General features: G+C 53.0%; 4 protein-coding genes across 9 annotated transcripts in view; 1 reads left to right on the plus strand and 3 right to left on the minus strand.

Moving 5' to 3' along the window:
* The window catches only part of LOC308278394 (CCA tRNA nucleotidyltransferase 1, mitochondrial-like), a gene marked incomplete at both ends in the record, with an annotated part of 995,237 nt that overhangs the window by 429,937 nt on the left and 539,305 nt on the right, over positions 1 to 25,995 (minus strand).
* CAMK1 (calcium/calmodulin dependent protein kinase I) lies at positions 1,827 to 14,636 on the plus strand (the record flags this gene model as incomplete). Its single annotated transcript, XM_080718077.1, has 11 exons — positions 1,827 to 1,909; positions 5,155 to 5,286; positions 9,247 to 9,321; positions 9,402 to 9,540; positions 10,141 to 10,267; positions 10,364 to 10,439; positions 11,902 to 12,014; positions 12,484 to 12,562; positions 12,647 to 12,734; positions 14,362 to 14,479; positions 14,554 to 14,636. The coding sequence occupies 11 exons, from the start codon at positions 1,827 to 1,829 to the stop codon at positions 14,634 to 14,636; spliced, it is 1,113 nt and encodes a 370-aa protein (XP_080574203.1).
* On the minus strand, positions 14,949 to 22,065 carry OGG1 (8-oxoguanine DNA glycosylase; the record flags this gene model as incomplete). 2 transcript variants are annotated; one of them, XM_080718076.1, is made up of 7 exons in its annotated part: positions 14,949 to 15,038; positions 15,189 to 15,238; positions 15,357 to 15,507; positions 16,347 to 16,528; positions 19,666 to 19,845; positions 21,133 to 21,380; positions 21,929 to 22,065. In XM_080718076.1, 7 exons carry the CDS (start codon positions 22,063 to 22,065, stop codon positions 14,949 to 14,951), a joined length of 1,038 nt encoding a protein of 345 aa, XP_080574202.1. The 2 variants fall into 2 exon arrangements, with proteins under 2 accessions (XP_080574202.1, XP_080574201.1); XM_080718075.1 differs by having other exon boundaries at positions 16,347 to 16,672; positions 21,929 to 22,035.
* Positions 24,474 to 25,995, minus strand: part of BRPF1 (bromodomain and PHD finger containing 1) — a gene marked incomplete at both ends in the record, with an annotated part of 19,057 nt that continues 17,535 nt past the window's right edge. For all 5 annotated transcript variants that reach the window (XM_080718204.1, XM_080718205.1, XM_080718203.1 and 2 more), the window contains 3 exons: positions 24,474 to 24,657; positions 25,423 to 25,577; positions 25,918 to 25,995. The exon at positions 25,918 to 25,995 is cut by the window's right edge and continues 41 nt beyond it. In XM_080718204.1, the coding sequence (XP_080574330.1) occupies positions 24,474 to 24,657; positions 25,423 to 25,577; positions 25,918 to 25,995 (417 nt within the window). The remainder of the gene's footprint in view (positions 24,658 to 25,422; positions 25,578 to 25,917) is intronic.

Here is a 25,995-nt window from a genome sequence, read left to right on the forward strand (position 1 = left end):
ATAAAATAGAAAATAGGTCTGGGAGTATAGCCGGGTGGGTTCCACCCCCAGTACCCCCCCACCAAAACAAAACACAAAGGTCCCTCACCCAGATCCTTCTTGCCCTTCAAAATGCCCCCCCCCCCCCACGCAGGGTACCAGCCACGTCTAGCCTCCTGTGTAGGCAGAGGCCTTACAGGGGAAAGGTCCAAACTGGACCCAGTGAGTCCAGGAGAGGGGACAGACCCGGGGACCGTTTCTTGGGCTGTCAGGACCCAGATGGGGAGTCAGGAGGGAGAGGCCTGGGGAGCTCCAGCTGCGGCTGTGTTGCCTTAGTAACAGTGAGAAGGAGCTATTTAAAAACGTGGCTGAGATACTGCTGGAAGCCCAGGCTGCCGGAAACCTGATTTCTGAGAGGCTGGGGCAGAGAGGAGGAGGGAGAGGAGATACCCTGGCAGTTCCCAGGGTGAAGCTGGGACATGACTGGTTCTGGGGAGAGGGGGCTCCTCTAGGGCCTCGGGCTCCCACAAGCTGCTCTTGGCTTTTATCTGCTGTCCTCCCAGGGGTCAGGGTGTTTAGATTTGGAAAGGAAGAAACTGGGAGCCGGGCGTGGTGGCTCACACTTGTAATCCCAGTACTTGCGAGGCTGAGAAAGGAGGACAGAAGGTTTGCAGCCAGCCTGAGCAATTTAGTAAGGCCCTCTGCAACTTAGTGAGACCCAGTTTCAAAATTAAAAGAATAAAATATAGGGCTGGGGGTGGAGCTCAGAGGTAGCATGCCCCTGGGTTCAATCCCCAGTATGGTTGAAAGAAAAGGGCTGGGGGTACAACTTGGAGATCTCTGGATTCTATTCCCAGTACCCCCAAAAAAAAAAATATATATATATGTATATATATGGGGCTTTTTTATTTTTCAGTACTAGGGACAGAAGCCAGGGACATTTACCTCCAAGCTACATTCCCAGTCCTTTTTACTTTTTGTTTTTGTATTTATTTATTTATTTATTTATTTATTTATTTATTTATTTATTTTTGCAGTCCTGGGGATGGAACCCAGGGGTGTTCTACCCCTGAGCTACACCCTCAGCCCTATTTTTTATTATTTATTTTTTGAAACGGAGTCTCACTGAGTTGCAAAGGGCCTTGCTAAGTAGCTGAGGCTGTCCGTGAACTGCGATCCTCTGGTCCCAGCCTCCTGAATGCTGGGATTACAAGTGTGCGCCACCATGCTTGGCTGGGCTTACTTTTTGTTTTTAACCGGGGTCTCCATAGGTTGCTGAGGGCCTTGCTAAGTTGCTGAGGCTGTCTTTTTTTTTTTTTTTTGGGTGGTGGTACTGGGGGTGGAACCCAGAGGCTTTCTACCTCCGGGCTATACTCCCAGACCTATTTTCTATTTTATTTGGAAACAGGGTCTCACTAAGTTGCTGAGAGCCTCGCTAAGTAGCTGAGGCTGGCTTTGAACCTGTGCGATCCTCCTGTCTCAGCCTCCCAAGCGCTGGGATTACAAGCGTGCGCCACCACGCCCGGCTGCTGAGGCTGTCTTTAAACCTGTGACTCTCCCGTCTCAACCTCCCAAATACTGGGATTATAGATGTACATTACCACACCCGGCCTGGCTTTGCTGAATGAAGAATTTTGATGCTACCATGAAAGATTTTTCTCTGGGCGTACTCTTTGCTGAATGGATGCTGAATGATATTGTCAAATGAGTGAATCAGGAAAGAATAAATGCAGGTCACATAACGGAATGGGGCATGTGGTAAATTCCCCGTGAGGAGGCTGGGCCCGAGTCAGTCTTTTTCCTCTCCCCTTCCAGGAGCCCTGGCGGTGGCTGGGGGGCAGTGGGCCATGCCGGGGGCAGTGGAAGGTCCCAGCTGGAAGCAGGCGGAAGACATCAGAGACATTTATGACTTCCGAGATGTCCTGGGCACGTGAGTGTTGGCGGAGGGGGAGAGTGCCGTCTGTGAGCTGGGGTGGATCGGGAAAGGCCGCACCCCTAGGCCTTGGGAGTGCCCCTGGAGGCCTGGCCAGGGCCCAGGCAGGCCCCTGGTTTTCATTTCTGCCTGAGAGCGGGTGAGACAGGGGTGGCTCCTGCACCGACACGAGTTCCTAATAAAGAGAAGGATATATGGGGGTGGGGGTGAAAGGGCTATTTATCCAACCTGTTGCCAAGAGCTGGGTGTTTTGGTCTAGATTTGGAAACTGAGGCTGGTTCTGTTCTTGGTGCTGGGACTCCAGAAAGAACTCAGCCCTGGCCAGGCATGGTGGCCCCCGCTTGTAATCCCAGCATTTGGGAGGCTGAGACAGGAGGATTGCGGTTTGCGGCCAGCCTCAGCTACTTAGTGAGGTCCCTCTGCAACTCAGTGAGACCCTGTTTTAAAAATAAAAAGATAGCTGGGCGTGGTAGCACATGCTTGTAATCCCAGCATTCGGGAGGCTGAGACCAGAGGATCGCGGTTCACGGGCAGCCTCAGCTACTTAGTGAGGCCCTCTGCAACTCAGTGAGACCCGGTTTCAAAATAAAGAATAAAAAATAGGACAGGGGTGTATCTCAGAGGTTGAATGCCCCTGGGTTCCATCCCCAGACCTGCAAAAATAAATAAATAAATAAATAAATAAATAAATAAATAAATAAATGGACAAGCCAAGGCGTGGTGGCGCACGCTTGTAATCCTAGCATTCAGGAGGCTGAGAAGAGAGGATCGCGGTTTACGGACAGCTTCAGCTACTTAGTGAGACCCTCTCCAACCCAGTGAGACCCGGTTTCAAAATAAAGAATAAAAAATAGAGCAGAGGGTATAGCACGGAGGTCAGATGCCCCTGGGCTCCATCCCCAAACTTGCAAAAACAAATACATAAATAAATGAATAAAATAAAATAAAAAGACTAAGAAATAGGGCTGGGGGGTGTTACTTGAAAATACAATGCCCCTGGGTCCCATCTCCGGTACTACAAAAAAACAAAAAAGCCATCAGTCCTGGTCTCTGCCCCTCAGGTTGTTCCTAGACAGGGAGGAGACGCAGATACATGGGAAATGACACAAGAGTGCATTCGATCAGAGCTAGTGGAGCCCAGAGGAAGCTGTGGCTTCTGCCTGGAAGAAAACTCTGGAGAAGGAGGCCTGAGTCTGGGGGCTGGAGGATGGGCAAGCGTGCACTTGGCAGACATGGAGGGAAGCATTCCAGGTAGAAGGAATAGAATAAAATTGGAGGCTTGGAAGGACTGAAAAAGAGGCTGGAGATGGAGTGGGACAGGGCCTCAAAGGATGTTATTCCATGGGCCATAGGAAGGCATTTAGGGTTTGGGCAGCCAGACATGGTGGCACATGCCTGAAATCCCAGTACTTAAGAGGCTGAGACGGGAAGATCACAGGTTCGAGGTCAGCCTCAGCATCTTAGCGAGACCCTGTTTCAAGCTAAAGAATGAAATAGGGCCAAGGACAGCCAGGTGTGGTGGCGTAAGCTTGTAATCCCAGCATTTGGGAGGCTGAGACAGGAGGATCATGGTTTACAGCCAGCCTCAGCTACTTAGGCTCTTTGAAACAGGAGACCCTGTTTCCAAATAACGAACAGAAAATAGAGCTGACGGTGTAGCTTGGAGGTAGAATGGCCCTGAGTTCCATCCCCATTACTGCAAAAAATAATTTTTTTTTTTTGGTGGTACTAGGGATGGAACTCAGGGGCCTTCTACCTTCGGGCTACATTCCCAGAGCTATTTTATATTTTTATTTGGAAACAGGGTCTCTTAAGCCATTTGAGGCAGGCTTCAAACCTGCGCAATCCTCCTGTCTCCGCCTCCCAAGCATGGAGATTACAAGCGTGCGCCACCACACCCGGCAAAAGAAATGTGTGTGTGTGTGTGTGTGTGTGTGTGTGTGTGTGTGTGTGTGGTACTGGGGTTTCTGGAAACCCTTCTACCTCCAGGCTACACTCCCAGATACCTATTTTTTATATTTTTATTTGGAAACAGGGTCTCTTAAGCCAGCGAGGCCGGCTTCGAACCTGCGTGATCCTCCTGTCTCTGCCTCCCAAGCGCGGGGATTACAAGCATGTGCCACCATGCCCGGCAAGAGATTATTTTTATTTTTATTATTTAATTAATTAATTAATTTATTTATTTATTTAGTGTGGTACTGGGGGTGGAACCCAGAGGCTTTCTACCTCCGGGCTATACTCCCAGACCTTTTTAATATTTTTCTTTGGAAACAGGGTCTAAGTTGCTGAGAGCCTCACTACTTAGTGAGCTCTAAAAGGTAATAATAAATTAGCTGTGATTCAATTTGCTTGATCAGGAAGAATCAGCCACGCACGTGCTCCAAAGCTCAGGGGCACCTCAGGCCCTGTTGAATCCAGGAAGCCACGTGCTCTCTGCCCTTGACCGTATCTCAGGTGTGATTTCCTTTGTATTGGTTTCAGTTTCCCCCAGTGGTGGGAAAGATGACCACCAGCTCAGTGGGATCCAGGGTTGCCTCCTCCCAGTACTGAGGACTTGGCTTTTATCATGCCAGGACCAACCATGCCAGGGGTTGGCTTACTCTAACTGGCCAGGCCCGGGTCATGTGACCACCGCTGGAGGCAGGGGGTGGATGAGTGTTGATGTTTTTTGCAGTACTGGGGATGAAACCCAGGGGCATTCTATCTCCAAGCTACACCCCCAGCTCTGTTTTTTTATTCTTTATTTTGAAACAGGGTCTCACCGAGTTGCAAAGGGCCTCGCTAAGTAGCTGAGGCTGTCTGCGAACACTGATCCTCCTGTGTCAGACTCCTAAGTGCTGGGATTACAAGTGCGCGCCACCACGCCCGCTTTGGATGGGTGTGTTTTGAGCGGGCTCATCCCATCTCCCTAGTCCAGAGGTGGTCACATAACTCACAGGAGCCGGGCGTGGTGGCGCACGCTTGTCATCCCCGCACATGGGAGGCTGAGACAGGAGGATGACACGGGTTCAAGGCCAGCCTCAGCTACTTAGTGAGGCTCTCAGCAACTTAGTGAGACCCTGTTTCTAGATAAAATATAAAATAGGTCTGGGAGTATAGCCCGGAGGTAGAAAGCCTCTGGGTTCCATCCCTAGTACCACCAAAAGAAAAGAAAAGAAAAGAAAAGTCACAGGAGATGGCGGTGAGGCTGAAGGGAAGCTGGGATTCCAGATCCTCACCCTGAGCATCCTCTCTGCACACAGGGGGGCCTTCTCAGAGGTAATCCTGGCAGAAGATAAGAGGACCCAGAAGCTGGTGGCCATCAAATGCATCGCCAAGAAGGCCCTGGAGGGCAAAGAGGGCAGTATGGAGAACGAGATTGCTGTCCTGCACAAGTGCGTGAGCCCTGCTGTCCTGCTCCCTACCCCAGGGTGGCCCTGCCCTGACTCTTCCCCTCTTCCTCCCTCTGCTTCTGGGGACACATCGCTTAAACTACTGAGCCTCAATGTGCTTATTTATAGATGGGGACAAGCCGGGCGTGGTGGCGCACGCTTGTCATCCCAGCATTTGGGAGGCTGAGACCAGAGGATCGTGGTTCAGGGACAGCCTCAGCTACTTAGTGAGGCCCTTTGCAACTCAGTGAGATCCTATTTCAAAATAAAGACTAAAAAAATAGGGCTGGGTGTGTAATTCAGAGGTAGAATGCCCCTGGGTTCCATCCCCAGTACTGAAAAAGAAAAAAAATAACATAAATAAATAAGGTGGGGACAGAGCTGGGCGTGGTGGCACAGGCTTGTCATCCCAGTACTTGGGAGGCTAAGACAGGAGGACTGCAGGTTCAAGGCCAGCCTCAGCCAGAAGTGAGACTCTCATCAACCTAGGGAGACCCTGTTTCAAAATAAAAATAAAAGCCGGGCATGGTGGCGCACGCTTGTAATCCCCGCGCTTGGGAGGCGGAGACAGGAGGATCGCGCAGGTTCGAAGCAAGCCGCGCGCGCTGGCTTAGGAGACCCTGTTTCCAAAAATGAAAATGTAAAAATAGGTCTGGGAGTGTAGCCCAGAGGTAGAAGGGCTTCCAGGAACCCCAGTACCACCAAAAAATAAATAAATAAAATAAAAAAAAATAAAAATAAAAATAAAATGGGACCGGGGTATAGTTCGGAGGAAGAATGCCCCCGGGCTCCATCCCTGGTACCACAAAAATAAATAAAGTGGGGATAGGAACTTCCGCTTGGCAGGGTATGGGGAGCATTAGAGGTCCTGAATTTAAGTGCCTAACATAAAAGCCGGGTGTGGTGGCGCAGGCTTGTCATCCCAGCATTCAGGAGGCTGTGACGGAGGATCGAGGTTCGCGGCCAGCCTCAGCTACTTAGTGAGGCCCTCTGCAACTCAGTGAGACCCTGTTTAAAAATAAATAATAAAAGCCGGGCGTGGTGGCGCACGCTTGTAATCCCCGCGCTTGGGAGGCAGAGACGGGAGGATTGCGCAGGTTCGAAGCCAGCCGCGTGCGCTGGCTTAGGAGACCCTGTTTCCAAATATAAATGTAAAAATAGGTCTGGGAGTGTAGCCCGGAGGTAGAAGGGCTTCCAGGAACCCCAGTACCACCAAAAAAAAGTAATAATAAAAATCAATCAATTTTTAAAAAAGGGCAGAGGGTGTAGCTCGGAGGTAGAATGCCCCTGGGTTCCATTCCCAGACCCACACACACACACACAAAAAAATTGCCTAGCATAATAGCTAACATGACAGATGCAGCTGAGATGTTGGGGCTTATGTACAGAGGTTTAATTTGTTCAGTCCGGTCCCCAAGCCAACCCCTGGGCACGACTTGAATCCATCTCGGCTATTCTTCTCTTTGGGTCTACCTCAAAAAATAATTTTTTTTTTTCGGTACTGGGGATGGGACCCAGGGGCATTGGACCTCCGAGTTATACTCCTAGCCCTATTTTTTATTCTTTATTTTGGAACACGATCTCAGTTGACTTTCAAAGGGCTTCACTAAGTAGCAGAGGCTGTCTGCGAACTACAATCCTCCTGTCTCAGCCTCCTGAATGCTGGGATTACAAGCATGCGCCATCACGCCTAGCTCAAGTTCTTCCCATATAGGAAATTTATAACAAATTTATAACTGCCAGGCCAGGTGTGGTGGTGTACGCCTGTAATTCCAGTATTGGAGAAGCTAAAACAAGAGGATTGCAGATTTCTAGGCCGGCCTTGGCAATTTAGTGAGACCTTCGGGAACTTATTGAGACCCTATTTCTTTTTTTTTTTTTGGTGGTACTGGGGGTAGAACCCAGGGGCTTTCTACCTCTGGGCTATACTCCCAGACCTATTTTATATTTTATTTGGAAACAGGGTCTCACTAAGTTGCTGAGAGCCTCACTAAGTAGCTGAGGCTGGCTTCGAACCCGTGCGATCCTCCTGTCTCAGCCTCCCAAGCGCTGGGATTACAAGCGTGTGCCACCACGCCCAGCTGTGAGATCCTATTTCTAAAAAAAGGTAAAAAGGTAGGTATGGTGGGGACACTTGTAATCTTAGTACTTGAAAGGCTGAGATAAGAGGATCGTGGTTCGTGGACAGCCTCAGCTACTTAGTGAGGCCCTCTGCAACTTAGTGAGACCCTGTTTCAAAAATAAAGAATATTGCCGGGCATGGTGGTACATGCTTTTAAACCCAGCATTTGAGATGCTGAGACAGGAGGATCGTGGTTTGCAGACAGCTTCAGCTAATACTTAGTGAGGTCCTTTGCAGCTCAGTGAGACCCTGTTTCCCAATAAAGAAAAATAAGTAGGGTTGGAGGTGTAGCTCGGAGGTAAAATGCCTCTGGGTTCCATCCCGAGTACCAAAAAAAGAAAAGAAGAAAAATAAAAAAACTGAGGCTTAATGAGGTTTTAATCTATTCAACAAGTATTACTGAGCATCTACTCTTTACCAGGTGTTGGCAGAGCATTGGTGAGCGAGACAGTCTCTGGACTGGTGGAGCTGACATGATGGGAGAGGCTGACAAGCATGTAAACATAAACAACTTTTAGAAATCATATGCTGAAGTCAGCCTGGAGGAGCATGGCTACAGTCCCAGTCCTTGGGAGGCTCATACGGGACGATTGTAGGTTTGAGGCCAGCGTCAGCAAATAGTGAGATTCTCATCAACCTAGGGAGACCCTGTTTCCAAATACTAAATAAAATCGGGTTGGGGAGGTAGTTCAAAGGTAGAATGCCTTTGGCTTCAATTCCCAGTATCACAAAAATTAAAAATAGAAATCATGTGCGAGGTAAGGCATCCATGCAGCCTGTGCCAGAGGCAGGACCCGTGCCCTCAGCTGTCTGTGGCCAGGGCCTGGTTTTGCCCTCTGTTTTCTCACCTTTCAAGAAATTATAATAGCTGGGCATGGTGGCGCATGCTTGTAATCCCAGCATTTGGGAGGCTGAGATAGGAAGACCGTGGTTCACAGACAGCCTTAGCTACTACTTAGTGAGGCCCTTTGCAACTCAGTGAGACCCTGTTTCAAAATAAAGAATAAAAAATAGGACTGGGGGTGTAGCTCAGAGGTAGAATGCCCCTGGGTCCCATCCCCAGTACCACAAAAAAGAAAAAAATAATTGTGAAGTCATAGCCGGGCATGGTGGCACATGCTTATAATCCCAGCATTCAGGAGGTTAAGATAGGAGGATGGTGGTTCAAGGACAGCCTCATCCAGTTAGTGAGACCCTTTGCAATTCAGTGCGACCCTGTTTCAAAATAAAGAAGAAAAAGCTGGATGTGGTGGCGCACGCTTGTCATCCCAGCATTCAGGAGGCAGAGACCAGAGGATCGTGGTTCGTGGACAGCCTCAGCTACTTGTGAGGCCCTTTGCAACTCAGTGAGACCATATTTCAAAATAAAGAATAAAAGATAGGGCTGAGGGTGCAGCTCAGAGGTAGAATGCCCCTGGGTTCCACCCCCAGTACTACAAAAAATAAAATAAAATAAAGAATAAAAAATAGGGCTGAAGGTATATGTTGGAGGTAGAAGGCCCCTGGGTTCCATTTCCAGTACTGCAGAAAAAAAAAGAAGAAAGAAAAAGAAAGAAAGAAAGAAAGAAAGAAAGAGAGAGAAAGGAAGGAAGGAAGGAAGGAAGGTGTGTGTGTGTGTGTGTGTGTGTGTGTGTGTGTTACTGGGATGGAACCCAGGGGCCTTCTACTTCCGGGCTAATTTGAAAACGGGGTCTCACTAAGTTGCTGAGGCTGGCTTCGAACCTGCACAATTCTCCTGTCTCAGCCTTCCAAGCGCTGGGATTGCAATCGTGCGCCACCATCCTTGGTTTTGCCAGGTTCTGTCCCCAGCTCAGAGCCACCTCCCTGATTTCTCCTTTCAGGATCAAGCACCCCAACATCGTAGCCCTGGATGACATCTATGAGAGTGGGGGTCACCTCTACCTCATCATGCAGCTGTAAGTGGCCCCCGCACCCCCAGGCCTTCTGTCGCCCGCTGCCCCCACTGCCTTGGCCAGACCAACCTGTCTCCTCACAGGGTGTCAGGCGGGGAGCTATTTGACCGCATTGTGGAAAAAGGCTTCTACACGGAGCGCGACGCCAGCCGCCTCATCTTCCAGGTCCTGGACGCCGTCAAGTACCTGCATGACTTGGGCATCGTCCATCGGGACCTCAAGGTAGGTCTGGGGCGCGGGGACTGGGGCGCCCGGGCGTGGGTCCTCTGCAGACTCCCCATCGTCAGACCTGGGCAGTGCTCACCCCTCGCCACGCCTCAGCCTCCCATCTGCAAAACGGACCTTCTGACCCAAAGTGCCTTCTCTTCCACTCTCTCTCTCTCCACAACCTCGTGAGCTTGGAAACGTGCACCTGAAGCTTACAGACACTCCTTCCCTCACCCCTTGGCCCTTGTCCAGGCGTGGTGGCGCACGCTTATAATCCCAGTACTTGGGAGGCTGAGACAGGAGGATCCAGGTTCACAGCCAGCCTCAGCTACTTAGTGAGGCCCTCTGCAATTTAGTGAGACCCTGTTTCCAAATAAAGTATAAAAAATCAGGCTGGGGTATAGCTTGGCAGTAGAATGCTCTTGGTTTCAATCCTCAGCATCACAAAAAAAAAATAAATAAATAAATAAAACTCCCCTGGGTTCCTTATACCTCCAGCCAAGATGGCTACCACGCGGCTGCTGCAGTGACTTCTGGGAGGTGTCCAACGTTTCTCAGGGGTGCCTTGGCAGGCAGAAGGTTCTGACTTCCCTTTCCTCTGGCCTGCTCTCCAAGCCAGAGAATCTGCTATACTATAGCCTGGACGAAGACTCCAAGATCATGATTTCTGACTTTGGCCTGTCCAAGATGGAGGACCCAGGCAGTGTGCTCTCCACAGCCTGCGGGACGCCGGGATACGTGGGTGCGAAGGGCCCCGGGCCCAGGCTGGGGCGGGGCGGGGGTAGAACCAGGAGCCGTGGGGTTGACATTTGTCACCACCATCTCCCATCCTCCACAGCCCCTGAGGTCCTAGCCCAGAAGCCCTACAGCAAGGCCGTGGACTGCTGGTCCATTGGGGTCATCGCCTACATCCTGTGAGTGGGGACGCGGCCGGCGGGGGAGGTGGGGTTATCATCAGCCCTGTTTTTCTCTCCTTTCCCCTCTGTGGTCCTGTCCTCCCTTCCACCCATAGTTATAGCTGCCTATTAATTACCAATATCATTTCATTCAATAGATACTATGTTTCAGGCGCTGTGCCAAGCACTTAAGGGCTTGGGAGAGAGCAAGCCAGAACAAGTGCCTGTCCCCAGTAGAGGAGACAGAGAATCAACAAGGAAATAAATCTCTAAGTAAGGCCAGGTGGTAAAAGATGCTCCAGGAAGCTGAGGGAGGCTTCGGGAGATGCTTCGGGAGGCTGAGACAGGAGGATCGTGGCTCATGCCAGGCTCAGCTACTTAGTGATGCCCTTTGCAACTCAGTGAGACCCTGTTTCCAAATAAAGAGTAAGAGCCTGGTGTGGTGGCGCACACTTGTCATCCCAGCATTCGGGAGGCTGAGACTGGAGGATCACAGCTGTGGACAGCCTCAGCTACTTAGTGAGGCCCTTTGCATCTCAGTGAGACCCGGTTTCAAAATAAAGAATAAAATATAGGGCAGGGGGTGTAGCTTGGAGGTTGAATGCCCCTGGGTTTCATCCCCAGCCCCACAAAATAAATAAATAAAGAAAGAAAGAATAAGAGCCGGGCGTGGTGGCGCACGCTTGTAATCCCAGCATTCGGGAGGCTGAGACTAGAAGATCGCAGTTTGCAGACAGCTTCAGCTACTTAATGAGGCCCTTTGCAACTCAGTGAGACCCTGTTTCAAAATGAAAATACAAAATAGGGCAGGGGGTGTAGCTTGGAGGTCAAATGTTCCTGGGTTCCATCCCCAGACCCACATAAAAAAAAATAAAAAATAGGGTTGGGGGTGTAGTTTGGAGGTAGAATGTCCCTGGATTCCATCCCCAGTGCCACAAAAACAGAACAAAAAACACAAAAACTCCAAGGAAAGAAAATTAAACAGGAGGCGGGAGATGGGGGTGGTTGCCATCTCAGATAAGGCCAAGGGGGTCCCGGCGGAAATGACATTCGAGTGGCATCCTGAATGAGGTAAGGAACCACACTTGGGAGCTACGGGGGAAGGCTCAGGCAGAGGGAGCAGCAGGTGCAAAGTCCCTGAGGACAGCAAGAAAGGAAGGCAGAGTGGGGCTGATCTTTTTTTTTTTTTGGTGGTACTGGGGTTCCTGGAAGCCCTTGTACCTCCGGGCTACACTCCCAGACCTATTTTTACATTTTTATTTGGAAACAGGGTCTCCTAAGCCAGCACGCGGGGCTGGCTTCGAACCTGCGCGATCCTCCTGTCTCTGCCTCCCAAGCGCGGGGATTACAAGCGTGCGCCACCACACCCGGCATGGGGCTGATCTTATAAAGGGGATACTCTTCCCTGTGGCCCCAAAGCTCCATCCCACAGCCGGCGGGAGCACTGACAGTGGGAGTGAGGATGTCTCTCCCTGCCCAGGCTCTGCGGTTATCCCCCCTTCTATGACGAGAACGATGCCAAGCTCTTTGAACAGATTTTGAAGGCGGAGTACGAGTTTGACTCTCCTTACTGGGACGACATCTCCGACTCTGGTACTTGGGGCTCTGCCTGCCTCCCTGGGTGCCTTCCCCAGCTGCTCTGGGGGTCTCCCCATTGCCTTCCCACCCCCAGGCCCCCAGAGCTGCCCGAGGTGAGACATCCTGCCTCGGGGTGCCCCTTTGCTCGGCTCCCAGTCTGAGACGCTTGTAGGCATTCGGCCAGATTACTCTTCAAATATAGTAGTTTTGAAAATACCCTCCCTATTCACTTCCTAATGCCTAAACCAGCGCCACAAACATTTCGCCCCTCCTCCTGCCCCAATTAGGAAGTCGGGGAGGGACTATCAGCTGCTCACACACTAAGGCCACCCTTCTCTCTAAGAGAGGAAGGCTGGGTGCGGTGGGGTCCGTGGACAGAACCACCACCCCGCCATTGCGCTGCTGCCAGACCCGCGGGGACACTGTCTCGGGGTGTCCACGGGGACTGCCATGCTGCGTCTCTGCTTTTGTCTCGGGGGCTCAGCCAAAGATTTCATCCGGCACTTGATGGAGAAGGATCCGGAGAAGAGGTTCACCTGTGAGCAGGCCTTGCAGCACCCATGGTGAGCACCCCACGAGGTGGGCCAATTTCCCCAGCTCCCCCCAGGCCCTCACAGGCAGCCCCCCCTGTGCCCCGCCCATCCCAGGATTGCAGGAGACACAGCGCTAGATAAGAACATCCACCAGTCCGTGAGCGAGCAGATCAAGAAGAACTTTGCCAAGAGCAAATGGAAGGTGAGCACTGTCCCTGCTCTCCCGGGTGAGGGAGGACTCCTCCCCACCCTCCAGCAGGCGCACAGCCGGCCCCAAGCCAGGCACGCGGTAACTGCTCAGCCCCAAAGGAGCACCAGTCTCTAGTTCCTCTGATGCTGGGCATCTAATCCAGCCCCTGAGGTCCCGGGAGGGTCACAAAGGTGGTGACAGCCTGTCCGACCTGTCAGTTAAGGAGGAATTAGCCAGGCACAGGGAATAATGTTGGAAGCAGAGGAAACAGGTGTGCAAAGTTTTAGGTATAGCGGGTGTGGTACACAGACCTCCCAAGTAATCGCAGTTGTTGGGAGGCTGAGACAGGAGAGTCGCAGGTTCGAGGGCAGCCTCAGCAACTTAGTGAGACCCTCAGGAACTTAGCAAGACCTTGTTTCAAAGTAAAAAATAAAAAGGGTGGGCATATAGCTCAGAAGTTGATTGTCCCTGGTTCAGCCCCTAGTACAAAAATAAATAGCCAGGCGTGGTGGCGCACGCTTGTAATCCCCAGCATTCGGGAAGCTGAGACCGGAGGATCGTGGTTCGCAGACAGCCTCAGCTACTTAGTGAGGCCCTCTGCAACTCAGTGAGACCCGGTATCAAAATAAAGAATAAAAAACAGGGCAGGGGTGTAGCTTGGAGGGCAAATCCCCCTGGGTTCCATCCCCAGACTCGCAATAAATAAATAAAATAAATAAATAAATAAATGAAGCCAGGTGTGGTAACACACACTTGTAATCCCAGCATTTGAGAGGCTGAGACAGGAGGATCATGGTTCTTGGACAGTCTCAGCTAGTACTTAGTGAGGCCCTTTGCAACTCAGTGACACCCTGTTTCAAAATAAAGAATAAGCCGGGCGTGGTAGCGCACGCTTGTAATCCCAGCATTCGGGAGGCTGAGACAGGAGGATCCTGGTTCACGGACAGCCTCAGCAACTTAGTGAGGCCCTCTGCAACTCAGTGAGACCCAGTTTCAAAATAAAGAATAAAAAATAGGGCTGGGGGTGTAGCTTGGAGGTCAAATGCCCCTGGGTTCCATCCCCAGACCCACACACAAAAAATAATAATAAAAAATGTGGGGGCTGGGGGAGTAGCTCGGCAGTAGAACGCTCCTGGGTTCCATCCCCAGTACTACAAAAAATAAAATAAAAAATAGGACTGGGGTTGTAGCTCAGAGGTGGGCTGCCCCTAGGGTGATGAGAGTCTCACTACTTGCTGAGGCTGTCCTCTTGTCTCAGCCTCCCAAGGACTGGTATTACAAATTTGCACCCCCATGCCTGGCTTACCTCAGAGATTTGTGCAGATTAAATCTATTTTTTATCCTTTATTTTGAAACAGGGAGGGCCTCCCTAAGTTACAGAAGTCCTAAGTAGCTGAGGCTGTCTGCGAATTGCGATCCTCCAGTCTCAGCCTCCCGAATTCTGGGATGATAAGCGTGTGCCACCAGGCCTGGCTACAGGTGTATGTTTAATGTGTGCATGTACATAGAAAATAGGACAAAATATAGTTCAGCCCTAGAGTGGGGTCTGAGTAACATCTGAACGAAAGAAACGCCACTGTGAGAACCCTGGTGCCATCCAACCCGCGAGCCCGCTCAGAGCCCTTGCCCCTGTCCGCAGCAAGCCTTCAATGCCACGGCCGTGGTGCGCCACATGAGGAGGCTGCAGCTGGGCACCAGCCAGGAGGGCCCAGGGCACACGACGGGCCACGGGGAGCTGCTGCCGCCAACGGCCGGGGGTGAGGAGCGGGCCGCGGGAGGCGCCGGGCTGGAGCCAGCGCCCTGCCGCTAACACTGCTCTCTCCTCCCGCAGGGCCGGGGGCTGGCTGCTGCTGTCGGGACTGCCGCGTGGAGCCGGGCCCAGAACTGGCCCCTGCCCGGCCCCCCCAGCTCTAGGGCCCTGGATCTGGGGTCCCCTTCACGGGAGGGCGAGGGGCCTGCTCCCCTCACCCCTGAGCTGGGGAGGGCCCGACCCCAGCTCCTCACCCCCCATCACACCTCACTCATTTTCTCATACAAACGTTTCTATTTTATTGTTGCTTCTTGTAATAAAGGAACGAAGATAAAACCACATACACACGGTGCTGTCTCCCCAAAAGGCCCCTGTCCGACCTTGTGGTGCAAAGGACCGCTTGATTTGGGGGGCCTGGCCCCTGAGGTAGTTGTATGGGAGGGGAAGGGGCGGGGATGCCTTTGTCCGGCCCCCACCTACACCTCGGGCTCCTTGGACCTCCTTCTGCGCTTGGCAGGTGGCTCCTGGGCGTCGGGGGGTCGGCGCAGGTCAGCACTGAACAGTACCTGGGGCAGGAGTCAGTGTGACGGGATGCTGGGGTCAGGGCTGCGGTGGCTGGTGAATGTGGGGAGGCAGCCACAGTCCGTCAGGGTCTCTGGGGTGGTGGGCCCTTTGGGGTCTGGGTGAGAGCGGAGGGGAAACCGAGGTACACTCACTGCTTGGGCCCAGCCCGCACGAGGTCCCCACAGGCTCCGGAAGAAGTCCCCTAGGTGGCAAGCGAGGAAGCCATGTTAGCTGCTGGGGCAGGCCAGAGGGAGGAGGGGCCAAGAGAGCGCAAAGCTTCTGCCACCTCGGCCCCGCAACCTGGACCCTATTCTGCTTACCCAGCTCCTTGTTGGCCTGGGGGCTCGGGCCCTTAGTCCGGGACGTGCCAGGGCGCCAGCCGTAGTCACGCTGGGCAATCTGCCACACATGGACGTCCACAGGCACGGCCTGGGGCTTGTCTAGGGCCATCAGGCAGATGCAGTCGGCCACCTGGGACAGATGAGAGCGAGCCACTGTGGGAGAACGGCGGCACCGCCCTCCGTCCCTCCCCAAAGCCGCCGCCGCTTCCTCCGCTCCGCATCACCACTGTTCTGTACAGCAAGTCTACATATCATTCCGTATCCATAAACCCTCCTCCTCTGGAGGATGGAACCCAGAGGCACTCCACCTCCAAGCTACACTTCCGGCATGACTTTATTTCTTATTTGGAAACAGGGCTGCACTAGGTGGCTGAGAGCCTCGCTAAGTTGCTGAGGCTGGCTTTCAACCTGAGATCCTCCTGTCTCAGCCTCCCAAGTACTGGGATTACAAGCATGAGCCACCTCGCCTGGCTCTATGAATTCTTCTAAAAATAGCTTTAGGAAGAGCTGCTACTGAGTGAGCACCTATGTGGGCCAGGTTCTCATCACAATCTGGGGAGAAGGTGTTAACATACACATTTTACCACCACTATTAACCACCTTGCCATCCCCTTCAGAGCGTGTGTGTGTGTGTGTGTGTGTTACTGGGGATCGATCCCAGAGACCTCAGGGCCATACCTCCAGCTCCAGTTCTAATTTATTTTACTTTTTCTATTTTGAGACAGGGTCTCACGAGGTTGTGGGGGCCTCATAGGGTTGCCGAGGCCGGCCGTGAACCTGCGATCTTGCTGTCTCGGCCTCCCAAGGACGGGGACAGGCGAGGGCCCCTGTGCCTGGCTTTGCTGTTCCCTCTCAGACACATCCGCTTAGACCTCTCCTTTCCGCCTCCAGAAGTCAGGCCTCCACGCAGCACCCGGGCGGCCTTGTGCTCACTCTCCTACGGCATGGCACCTACCTCCCCCGCCTCACCTTGGTGCCCACCCCAGGCAGGGCGCAGAGGGCCTGGCGGGCCTCCTCGTAGGGCGCCTCGCGAAGCTGCTGCAGCCAGGCCAGCCCACCCCGCTGCTCCAGAATGGCTTGGGCACTGGCACTGACGTAGCGGGCACGGTAGCCCAGGCCCAGCTTCCTGAGGTGCGCCTCCACCTCCGGCCCTGTGGGGAGTGAGGAGAAGGGCGTCAGGGTGAGAGCTAGCTTGAGCTTCGGCCCCGCAGGAATGCTTGTCCTGAGCTCCTCCCTCCTCACTTCCTGTGCAGAGAAAAAGTGAACGTAGAGGCTCAGCCCCTCTTCAAGTCTGTCTATTCTGGGGCTGGGCATTCAACTCAGAGGCATTCTATCTCCCAGCCCTTTTTATGCTGTTTTTTTTCTTTTATTTGTGGTGCAAGGGATAGAACCCAGGGGAGTTCTGAGCTACCCCACCAGCCCTTTTTTACATTTATTTATTTATTTATTTATTTATTTATTTATTTTGCAGTATTGGGGGTGGAACCCAGGGGCTTTTCTACCTCCGGGCTATACTTCCAGACCTATTTTATACTTTATTTGATTAAAATCAGGGTCTCACTAAGTTGCTGAGAGCCTCACTGAGCTGAGGCTGGCTTCAAACCTGTGCGATCCTCCGGTCTCAGCCTCCCGAGTGCGGGGATTACAAGCGTGTGCCACCACTCCCGGCTGTTTACTTTTATTTTGGAACAGGGTCTTCTCTAGCTTGATGGCTGACTCACTCCTAGCTGAAGCTGTCCTTGAACCCAGGATCCTTCAAGTACTGGGACTCCAGGCCTGATGCCTGGCTGATTATTTGTGGCACCTGGGATAGAACTTGGGGGTATTCTACCCCAGAGCTACACCCCCAGCCCTATTTTCTTTTTGATTTGGAAACAGGGTCTTGCTAAGTCGCTGAGGCTGGCCTTAAACCTGTAATGCTCCTCCTGGTGTGCACCACTGTACTTGGCTTCCCTAAGTGTTTCTATTATACTTGATGGCCTGGAGCAGAGACTGAGAAGGACTTGCTGCCCTGAAAGGGCCCCCATTGGAGTCCACTAACCTTTCCCAAGAGCTTCCCACTCATGATCCAAAAAACGCCATCACAGTAATAGCAACAGTGTCAACTATCAAGAGCTAGTATCACACACTGGCGCGCTGCTTTAGGCCTATCATCAAACTTACTTTTTTCTTTTTTTTCTTTGTGGTACTGAGGATGGAACCCTGGGGCATTCTACCTCTGAGCTATACCCCCAACCCTATTTTTTTTTTTAAGTCTTTTTATTTATTTGTGTGTGTGGGTCTGGGGATGGAACCCAGGGGCATTTGACCTCCAAGCTACACCCCCTGCCATATTTTTTATTCTTTATTTTGAAACAGGGTCTCACTGAGTTGCAGAGGGCCTCACTAAGTAGCTGAGGCTGTCTGCGAACCGGGATCCTCCAGTCTCAGTCTCCCAAAAGCTGGGATTACAAGCATGCGCCACCACGCCCAGTGCCATGCTTACTTTTCTTAAGTGCCTGATTGTGGATTTTCCAACTTTACGGATGGAGAAATGAGGGCTTAGAAGAAGCTAAGTAACCTGATTAAGAAAGGACATGATGGGCTCTTACACCCAGTTTTGGGGTACCAGGGCCTGTGCCCTCACCATTACACCTCACTGTCTCACGACCACCTTATTCATCCCCTCGACTCCCTTTCAGATAGAAGCTGTTAGTCCATGTCCACAAATAAGATAAGCTTGAGGTGGCAAGTGAATTCCTTCAGGTTGTATGGCTACTATGCCAAGAGCCGGGACTCAAGATCAGCTTGCTAAACACCAAGATATTCTTGTTTTTGAGGCAGGGGCAATCTTGAAGTGCTTACCCTTGTTTGGGTCTCACATCTGCCTACCACTATGCCTGCCTCTGTCAAATGCCTGCCTCACAGCGCTGCTGGGAAGTACACGATGTGTTTTGGGGTGCAAAACTGTCAGGTTTACCGCGGTGATTGCAGCTCAAATATGGCACAGGGTTCCTGTGTGCCAAACACTGTTCTCGGAGAAGGTGTATTCATTTATTCAACCCCCGTGACAACTCTGATGGGCAGATGATATTACTATTCCATCTCGCAAGTGCAGACACTGAAGTAGAGAGATGTTCAATAATGTACCCAAGTGTGAGATGGGATTCAGACCCACACAGTCTCTCTCCAGGATACATGATCTTATGCCTTAACTGCTGAATACTGTATATAAATATTTCTTTGATGAGGCATTGAGCTATTGGCAGAAGGTATAAGGCAGGCGCGGGGGCGCACGCTTGTAACCCCAGCATTTGGGAGGCTGAGACAGGACAGAGCCTCAGCTACTTAGTGAGGCCCTTGGCAACTCAGTGAGACTCTGTTTCAAAATAAAGAATAAAAGAGCCAGGTGTGGTGGCGCACGTTTGTAATCCCAGCGCTTCGGAGGCTGAGACAGGAGGATTCCACAGATTCGAAGCCAGCCTCAGCTACTTAGTGAGGCTCTCAGAAACTTAGACCCTGTTTCCAAATTAAATATAAAAAATAGGTCTGGAGCCGGACGTGGTGGCACACGCTTGTAATCCCCAAGCTTGGGAGGCTGAGACAGGAGGATCGCACAGGTTCGAAGCTAGCCTCAGCTACTTAGTGAGGCTCTCAGCAACTTAGTAAGAGCCTGTTTCCAAATAAAATATAAAATAGGTCTGGGAGTATAGCCCGGAGGTAGAAAAGCCCCTGGGTTCCACCCTCACCACAAAAAATAAAAAATAAAATAAAGAATTTTAAAAAAGGGCTAGGAGTGTAGCTCAGAGGTAGAATGCTCCTGGGTTCCATCCCCAGTACCAGAAAAAAAAAAAAAAAAAAAAAAAAAGAGAAGCCGGGCATGATGATGCACACTTGTAATCTCAGCATTTGGGAGGCTGAGACCTGAGGATCGCGGTTCGAGGACAGCCTCAGCTACTTAGTGGCCCTGCACAACTTAGTGAGACCCTGTTTCAAAATAAAGAATAAAAAAACAGGGCAGGGGGTGTAGCTCGGAGGCCGAATGCCCTTGGGTCTATCCCCAGACCCGAAAAAAATGAAAAAAGAAAAAAAGAAAAAAAGAAGGCATAGATGAGTGAGGTGCTGTTCTTTCAGTACCGTCATGAATATGGAGGATGAGGTCTTACCCAGGATTATGAGGCGGTTCTGGAGGGGGGCAGTGTCTGGGAAAGAGACAGCTTTTAGATAAGAGATGGTGGGGAGGGGGAATGAACTGATATCCCTGTTTGAAAGCTGGACAGCTCGGGAGAATGGGATCCCATCTACTCACCAGCAAGGGCCTGCAGGCTGGGGAAGCCATGGTAGGTGACATCGTCAAGCTGGATGAGTCGCGGTCCGAAAGCCTGGCACAGCCGCTCCACCATGCCGGTGATGCGGGCAATGTTGTTGTTGGAGGAACAGATGAAGGAGAAAAGGCACTCGACGGGGTCCTGTCGCAGCAGCCGCACACCTGGAGACCAGAAAGGCAGGCGTCGGAGAGGCACCTGCTGCGGGGAGTGGCTCCTCCCATCCTCAAGCAGATCCTCGGCACCAAGGATCCAGGAGGATCCCAAGAGAATCGGGAACAGCGCCTTGTGAGGTCTGGGTTAGCACCGCGAGGGCAGGATTTTTGTCCGTTCCGTTCCTTGCTATATTCCGAGGTACACCGCGGATGATCTCATATAGTTATGAATAAAGCTACCTGGTCCATGATATATAGCCAGGATTACTATGATAATGAGAGGGTAATAATAGTAATTACAGTGTGCCGGGCACTGTTCCAAGTGCTGTATATGTACTAGCATTTTTTTTTTGGTGCTGGGGACTGAACCCAGGGGCATTCTACCTCTGAGCCACACCAAAAGCCCTGTTTTATTTTGTGTGGGTCTGGGGATGGAATCCAGGGCCATTCAGACTTTGAGCTATATCCCTGCCTTATTTTGTATTCTTTTTTGTTTTTGTTTTTTGGTGGTAATGAGGTTCCTGGAAACCCTTCTACCTCCAGGCTACACTCCCAGACCTATATTATACTTTTTATTTGGAAACAGGGTCTCTTAAGCCAGTGCGGTTGGCTTCAAACCTGTGCAGCTGGCTTGGAACCTGTGCGATCCTCCTGTCTCCGCCTCCCAAGCGTGGGTGTATTCTTTATTTTGAAACAGGGTCTCACAGTGAGGACTGCGGAAGGCCTCACTGAGTAGCTGAAGCTGTCCGCGAACAAGGATCCTCCAGTCTCAGCTTCCCGAATGCTGGGATTACAAGCGTGCGCCACCACACCCGGCTTTATTTTTATTTTGAAATAGGGTCTTACTAAATTGCAGAGGGCAGCCGGGCGGGGCGTGGTGGCGCACGCTTGTAATCCCGCGCTTGGGAGGCGGAGACAGGAGGATCGCGCAGGTTTGAAGCCAGCCGCGCTGGCATTAAGAGACCCTGTTTCCCAAAAAAAAAAAAAAAAGGTCTGGGAGTATAGCCCGGAGGTAGAAGGGCTTCCAGGAACCCCAGTACCACCAAAATAAATAAATAAATAAATAAATAAATAAATAAATAAATAAATAAATCGCAGAGGGCTGCATTAAGTAGCTGAGGCTGGCCGCGAACCTGTGACCCTCCTGTCTCAGCCTCCCAAGTACTGGGATTACAGGCATGTAATGGATTACATTACAGGATCACACACTGTATAGTACCAGCTGTATAGTACCTTTGATTCTCATAAAATCCATTGTGTAAGAACACCCCTTCCCACCCCAGGCCTTGCACTCACCTTGGAATTTCTGAGCCACTTCTTGGAAGTGGGAGTCCACGGAACCCCAGTGTCTATACAGTTGGGCCAGTCTGACATCCAGCTGGAAGTACTCGCGCACGGCCTGCATCTCCTGTCCCGTGGGCCTGCCAACCCTGCCCTTATCCCCTCGGTACACGGTGCAGTAGAGCTGCTCCTCAGTCTGCGTCAGTGTCCACACTTGGTCCGCCAGCACGCCGCTCCAGTGCGCAGGGCTCTGCTCCTTCCACCTGGGCCCCCAGGTGCGGACAGCTCGAGCACTCATTCCCCTTCCCGCGCCCTTTGGGCCCCCTCCTGTCATACAAACGCCTCCTCTGCAAAGCCAACTAGCTGCAAAGTAATCATGGACTTGACTGCATGACCCCAACACGACACGGGCGTAATGTATTACCTCTGTGTATAACAGCGGCAACAAGCTCACTAAAAGTGCGCTTCCTTCCTTCCCTTTTTTTTTTTTTTTTTTTTTTTGCGGTACTGGGGATGGAACCCGGGGCATTCTACCTCGGAGCCACACCCCCAGCCCTATTTTTTATTCTTTCTTTTGAAACAGGGTCTCACTGAGCTGCAAAGGGCCTCACTAAGTAGTAGCTGAGGCTGGCTGCGAACCACGATCCACCTGTCTCGGCCTCCCAAACGCTGGGATTGCAAGCGTGCGCCACCACGCCGGGCTGCTTCCTTCCTTTTTAGTCCCCTGAGGTCCACCTCCTCCAGGCACCACTCCTCCGCGCCCCCGGCAGGCAGTGATGAGGGGTTAGGAGCCAGGCGTTCAGTCACTCACCGGAAGGACTGTCCGGAAGCTAAAACTAGGTCCAGGCGCAGCTCAGAGCGCGGACACGGGATGGAGGCCCAGAGGGCCGGGCTCGAGGCTAGAGTGCGGTGCCCCATGCTACCGCGCAGAAAGGAGCGGACTACCATTGCTACAGCAGGCCCCGCCCACCCCGCGCGACTCACTCGGCGGCGAGGCCCCGCCCACTCCGACCACGCCCCGTCCGCGTCCTTCCTCAGGCTCTCAGACTAAGCCCCGCCCCATTTCCTTCGAATCTTCCGGTCCCCGCGAGTCCCGCCCCCTGCAGGCGGCCAAGGCACGCCACTCCCGCTCTGCCCCCGCGGTCCTCCCGGCGGCGCAGGTCCCTCCTCTTCTTGACGTAACCGCCCCGCTCTCCGAGTGTCGGGGCGCTGAGTACGGTCCCCGAGCTCTCGAGACTTCTGGAGAACGCGCGAGCGTGCACTTCCGGCTGTTCCCAGAGACTGATAGCGTCACCGGAAGTGGTCCCCCAGGCACCGCCCACTCAGCACAAAGGCAGCCAATCCGAGGAGGGAGCGAGAGGCGCCAATGAGGGTCCGGGCGTGGCTCCGGGTGGGCGGGCCTTCCGCGGGCGGAAGCTCTGGGCGCGCTCTGGGCTCGCCGCGCGCCCTCGGCCTGTCCGCTGGTGGCGTGGGGGCTGCGGCCGCCCCTGTCCCTGCGCCCCGCGGGCCGAGCCTTCCGGCTCCTTTGTCGCGGATGGCCTTTCCCCAGCTTGTCTCTTCGGCCGCCTCCCACGAACCCCATTTCTCAGCAAGACTCGGACCCGAGCCCAGTTCTGGGCTCCCGGGAGTGTCTCCTGGAGTCGCAGGAGTCTCAGCGCTCGCTCGCGGAGATGGTTCCCTCCAGGGCCTTTTACTGGCCTCCACCCCGCATGTCCTCCAGAGGCCCGCCTGGAACCCAGCTGTCCTCAGTCCTCCCGCTCCTCCTGCAGTGCCCACCTGCTCGACCCGGCTGCCAAGAGGGGCTGTGCCGCCAGCGCTCGCCCGGCTGGCCCCAGTACAAATGCGTGGCCAGCCAGGGCGCAGCTAACTACCTGCTCCGATGCCGGGGCCGGATGCCTGAACCCAGAAGACATGTAATTTCTGGCTATCTGGAGGAAGGTGTAAAGAGGAACGGGCTAGGAGACATGGATCCGGGAGTTCTCACCTAGCATAGTGTTTTGGGGTTGTTTTGTCTAAATGGTTAGACTGCCAGTCCTTCAAGGACAGGATTGTAGCTGACTTATCTCCGTGTTCCACAGAAGGGCACACTTGCTGGCAAGGCGCATGGACATCGAACGAAAGGGGTGCTTGTCTCGGTTTCACCCTGGCAGCCGTGTCTTCCTGTGATTGTCTCATCTATAGGCACGTCACGCCACAGGTGCCCTGCACTTGAAGTCACTCCTTCAACACAGTATGGCTTGTTTTGGGAAAGATGCCGGGTTTGGGGTGAATGAAAGCAGCCCTTTATATTCCTGCTGTCCCCAGTTAAGCAGAGGGAAGGTCTCAGCTCTGGTGACTTGGGCCACACCCCTGGCCAAGGACTCAAAGCCACTGCAATCCACAAAGAAACTGGCAGCGGACTCCTCATGTGCAGCTGAGCACGACGAAGGGCCAGCTTTGCACATAAGTAGAGCTGAGCTCAATCCCAGCTCTGCAGCTCCCTAACTGTGGAAGCTTCTGCAAGTTACTTTGCTTTTCTAAACCTATCTTTGTGGAAATAACCAGGCTATTATTAACCTACCCACAGCTCTTGTAGGGTTCATGCAGAACTGTGTATCTAGGTACTTAGTACAACCCAACATCTGGGAGGCGGAAGCTCTCAAGGGTTCTTTGCTGCCGCCAACCCTCGGGCCCAACTGTACGCCATCCCCGGGGCACGGCCTCCCTCTGAGTCTGTGCACCCTGGCAGAAGGCAGGAACAAAGAATTCTAAATAGACTGTTTATTTTCTAAGAATCAATATATTTTCTTCCTTTGAAATAAATACAAACCAGTTTAAAAGGTAGGGGAAAATCTATGGGAAAGAGAAGGGAAGTGGGGACAGGCCCCAGTTTTTTTGTTTTTGTTTTTGTTTTTTTAGTACCAAATGACTCTGGCGCGACCCGGAAACGCAGTTACAAATGAGAATAATTTAAATTCTCCGATAATTACAGTATTTACAAGAGCAGGGGAGGGGTCACCTAGTGCCCCTCTTTGGGCTGGACAGACATGAATGCCACCGCGAGGCTGGGCACATGGCCGCCGGCCTCACCACCTGCAGGGGCCTCGGGCCTCTAGGCAGTGCTGGGCTCTCTGGGTGTGAGCAGGCAGAGGTGGTGGGCGGCCTGTTTTATGCAGTGTCCTAACCTTGGCCCGCCACCCTGCCCCTCTGACCTGCGGGACCTCCCCTCTCCTTGCACTGAGTCGCCATGGGCCATGGAGTGTTCTGTACAGTCCAGCTGCACCCAGGGCAGGAGGGACCTCCCCCACCCAGCTTCCCCTGAGACTGGCCCCAAGGCCAGGAATGCGTCAGTGCCGGGAGCGGAGGGGCGGGCGGCGTCAGTCGCTGTCGCTGGTCTCGCTGCTCTGCTCACCCTGCACCTTGCTGCGGTGCTGCAGGGCCCTGTGGTAGGCGATCTGCACTGACTTGCGGATGTTGGACTTGCGGCCCTCCAGCATCTTCTCTTTGTCTAGGTCCTGGTTCACACCCAGAGGGACCAGCTTAGTCCTGGGCAGCCACTGCCTGTGGGCAAGGTGAATATGCAATGAGCATCTCAGGGGAAGCAGCACGGCCTTCCTCACTGAGTTTCTCACTCCGTGGGGCTGGAGGACTGCTGGGCACCAGGGTTACAGAGACCAAGAGACACACACGGGTTCTGCCTTCCACGGCTGGCCGCAGGCCGCAGATGAAAAGAGACCCATCGACAGCTACACCGGGAGGAAGGGCAGGAAGCCAGTACTGAAGGGTGCAAAAAGGAGGGGCCCTGGCAGAACCAGAGAGAGGCGCCCTGTCCTGTAGGCTCCGGGCACTTCACTGGCGTGGATGCCACCTACGGGTGACCACAGAAAGACTACGTGTGGCAAGAGAGCAGGGAGCCGGGCACGGTGGGCACTCTCAGCAACCAAGTGGGCCCCGTCTCAAGATACAAAATGCACAGGGCTGGGCGTCGACTGGAGGTAGATGCCCCTGGGTTCAGTCCCCAGTAAGGGATCTAGAGCCTGAATGTGTATGCCTGCTTTATCCCCATCCTGTCACGTGGAGGGAGAGGGAGAGAATAAACCCGGAAGCCGCCCGAGTGTGGCTGGGAGTCGCCCGTCAGCCACGGGTGTGGTTCCTAGCCGTGGCTGCGCGTCGGCTGCTGCACTCAGGCCAACACAATCCTTTGGCTCAAAAGCCTGTTTGCGGCCCCTCCCCACTGCTGGGCGATCGCCGGCTGTCACTGGTCACCAGCCCACACCGCAGGGCCGCTGCTGTGGCTGAGCCACATATGGTCCCCTCCTTCCTTACCAGGTTCTTTTGTTGTCAAAGAAGAGAACGAGGTAGAGATGCTCTCGGGCTTCCTGGGTCATCTGCTCCCCAAGTTTCAGCACCTCCAGTGGGGGCACGGGGATGGGAACCCCATGGTGGAACATACCTTCTCGGGGCATCTTTGGATCAATGATCTGAGGGTGTAATATGAACCCAGGTTGGTTCAGTTCACTTCTTCCCCAAAGCTCTATCTACCCAAGAATTTGGAGGCTACGTGAGAAGTGGGAACAGGAAAAGTGACCATGCTGCTAGGGTTAGAATGAGGCCCTGCTCAATCATCCCAGCGCCTCAGGGACAAGGGAGACGGGGAATCTGACGAAGGCTCCACGGGCACGCAGGCTGCATCCGTCTACCAGTCTATCTGCTAAGGAACCGTGCTCCGTAGCTCAACGGGGACTAAGGGAAGTCTACTAACTTTAAGTCCAAGTTTTGGGGCTAGAAAGCAAGAGGCAGGACAAGGAAGCAGCAGCCTACCAGAGCTGGGTACGATGGATACCCTCGGCATTTGGCCCAGACGAGGTCCAGAGCGTCCAGGGGGGAATCCTCGTCCTC

This window comes from Muscardinus avellanarius (assembly GCF_963383645.1).
Source record: "Muscardinus avellanarius genome assembly, chromosome: 22".
NCBI classification, from domain to species: Eukaryota; Metazoa; Chordata; class Mammalia; order Rodentia; family Gliridae; genus Muscardinus; species Muscardinus avellanarius.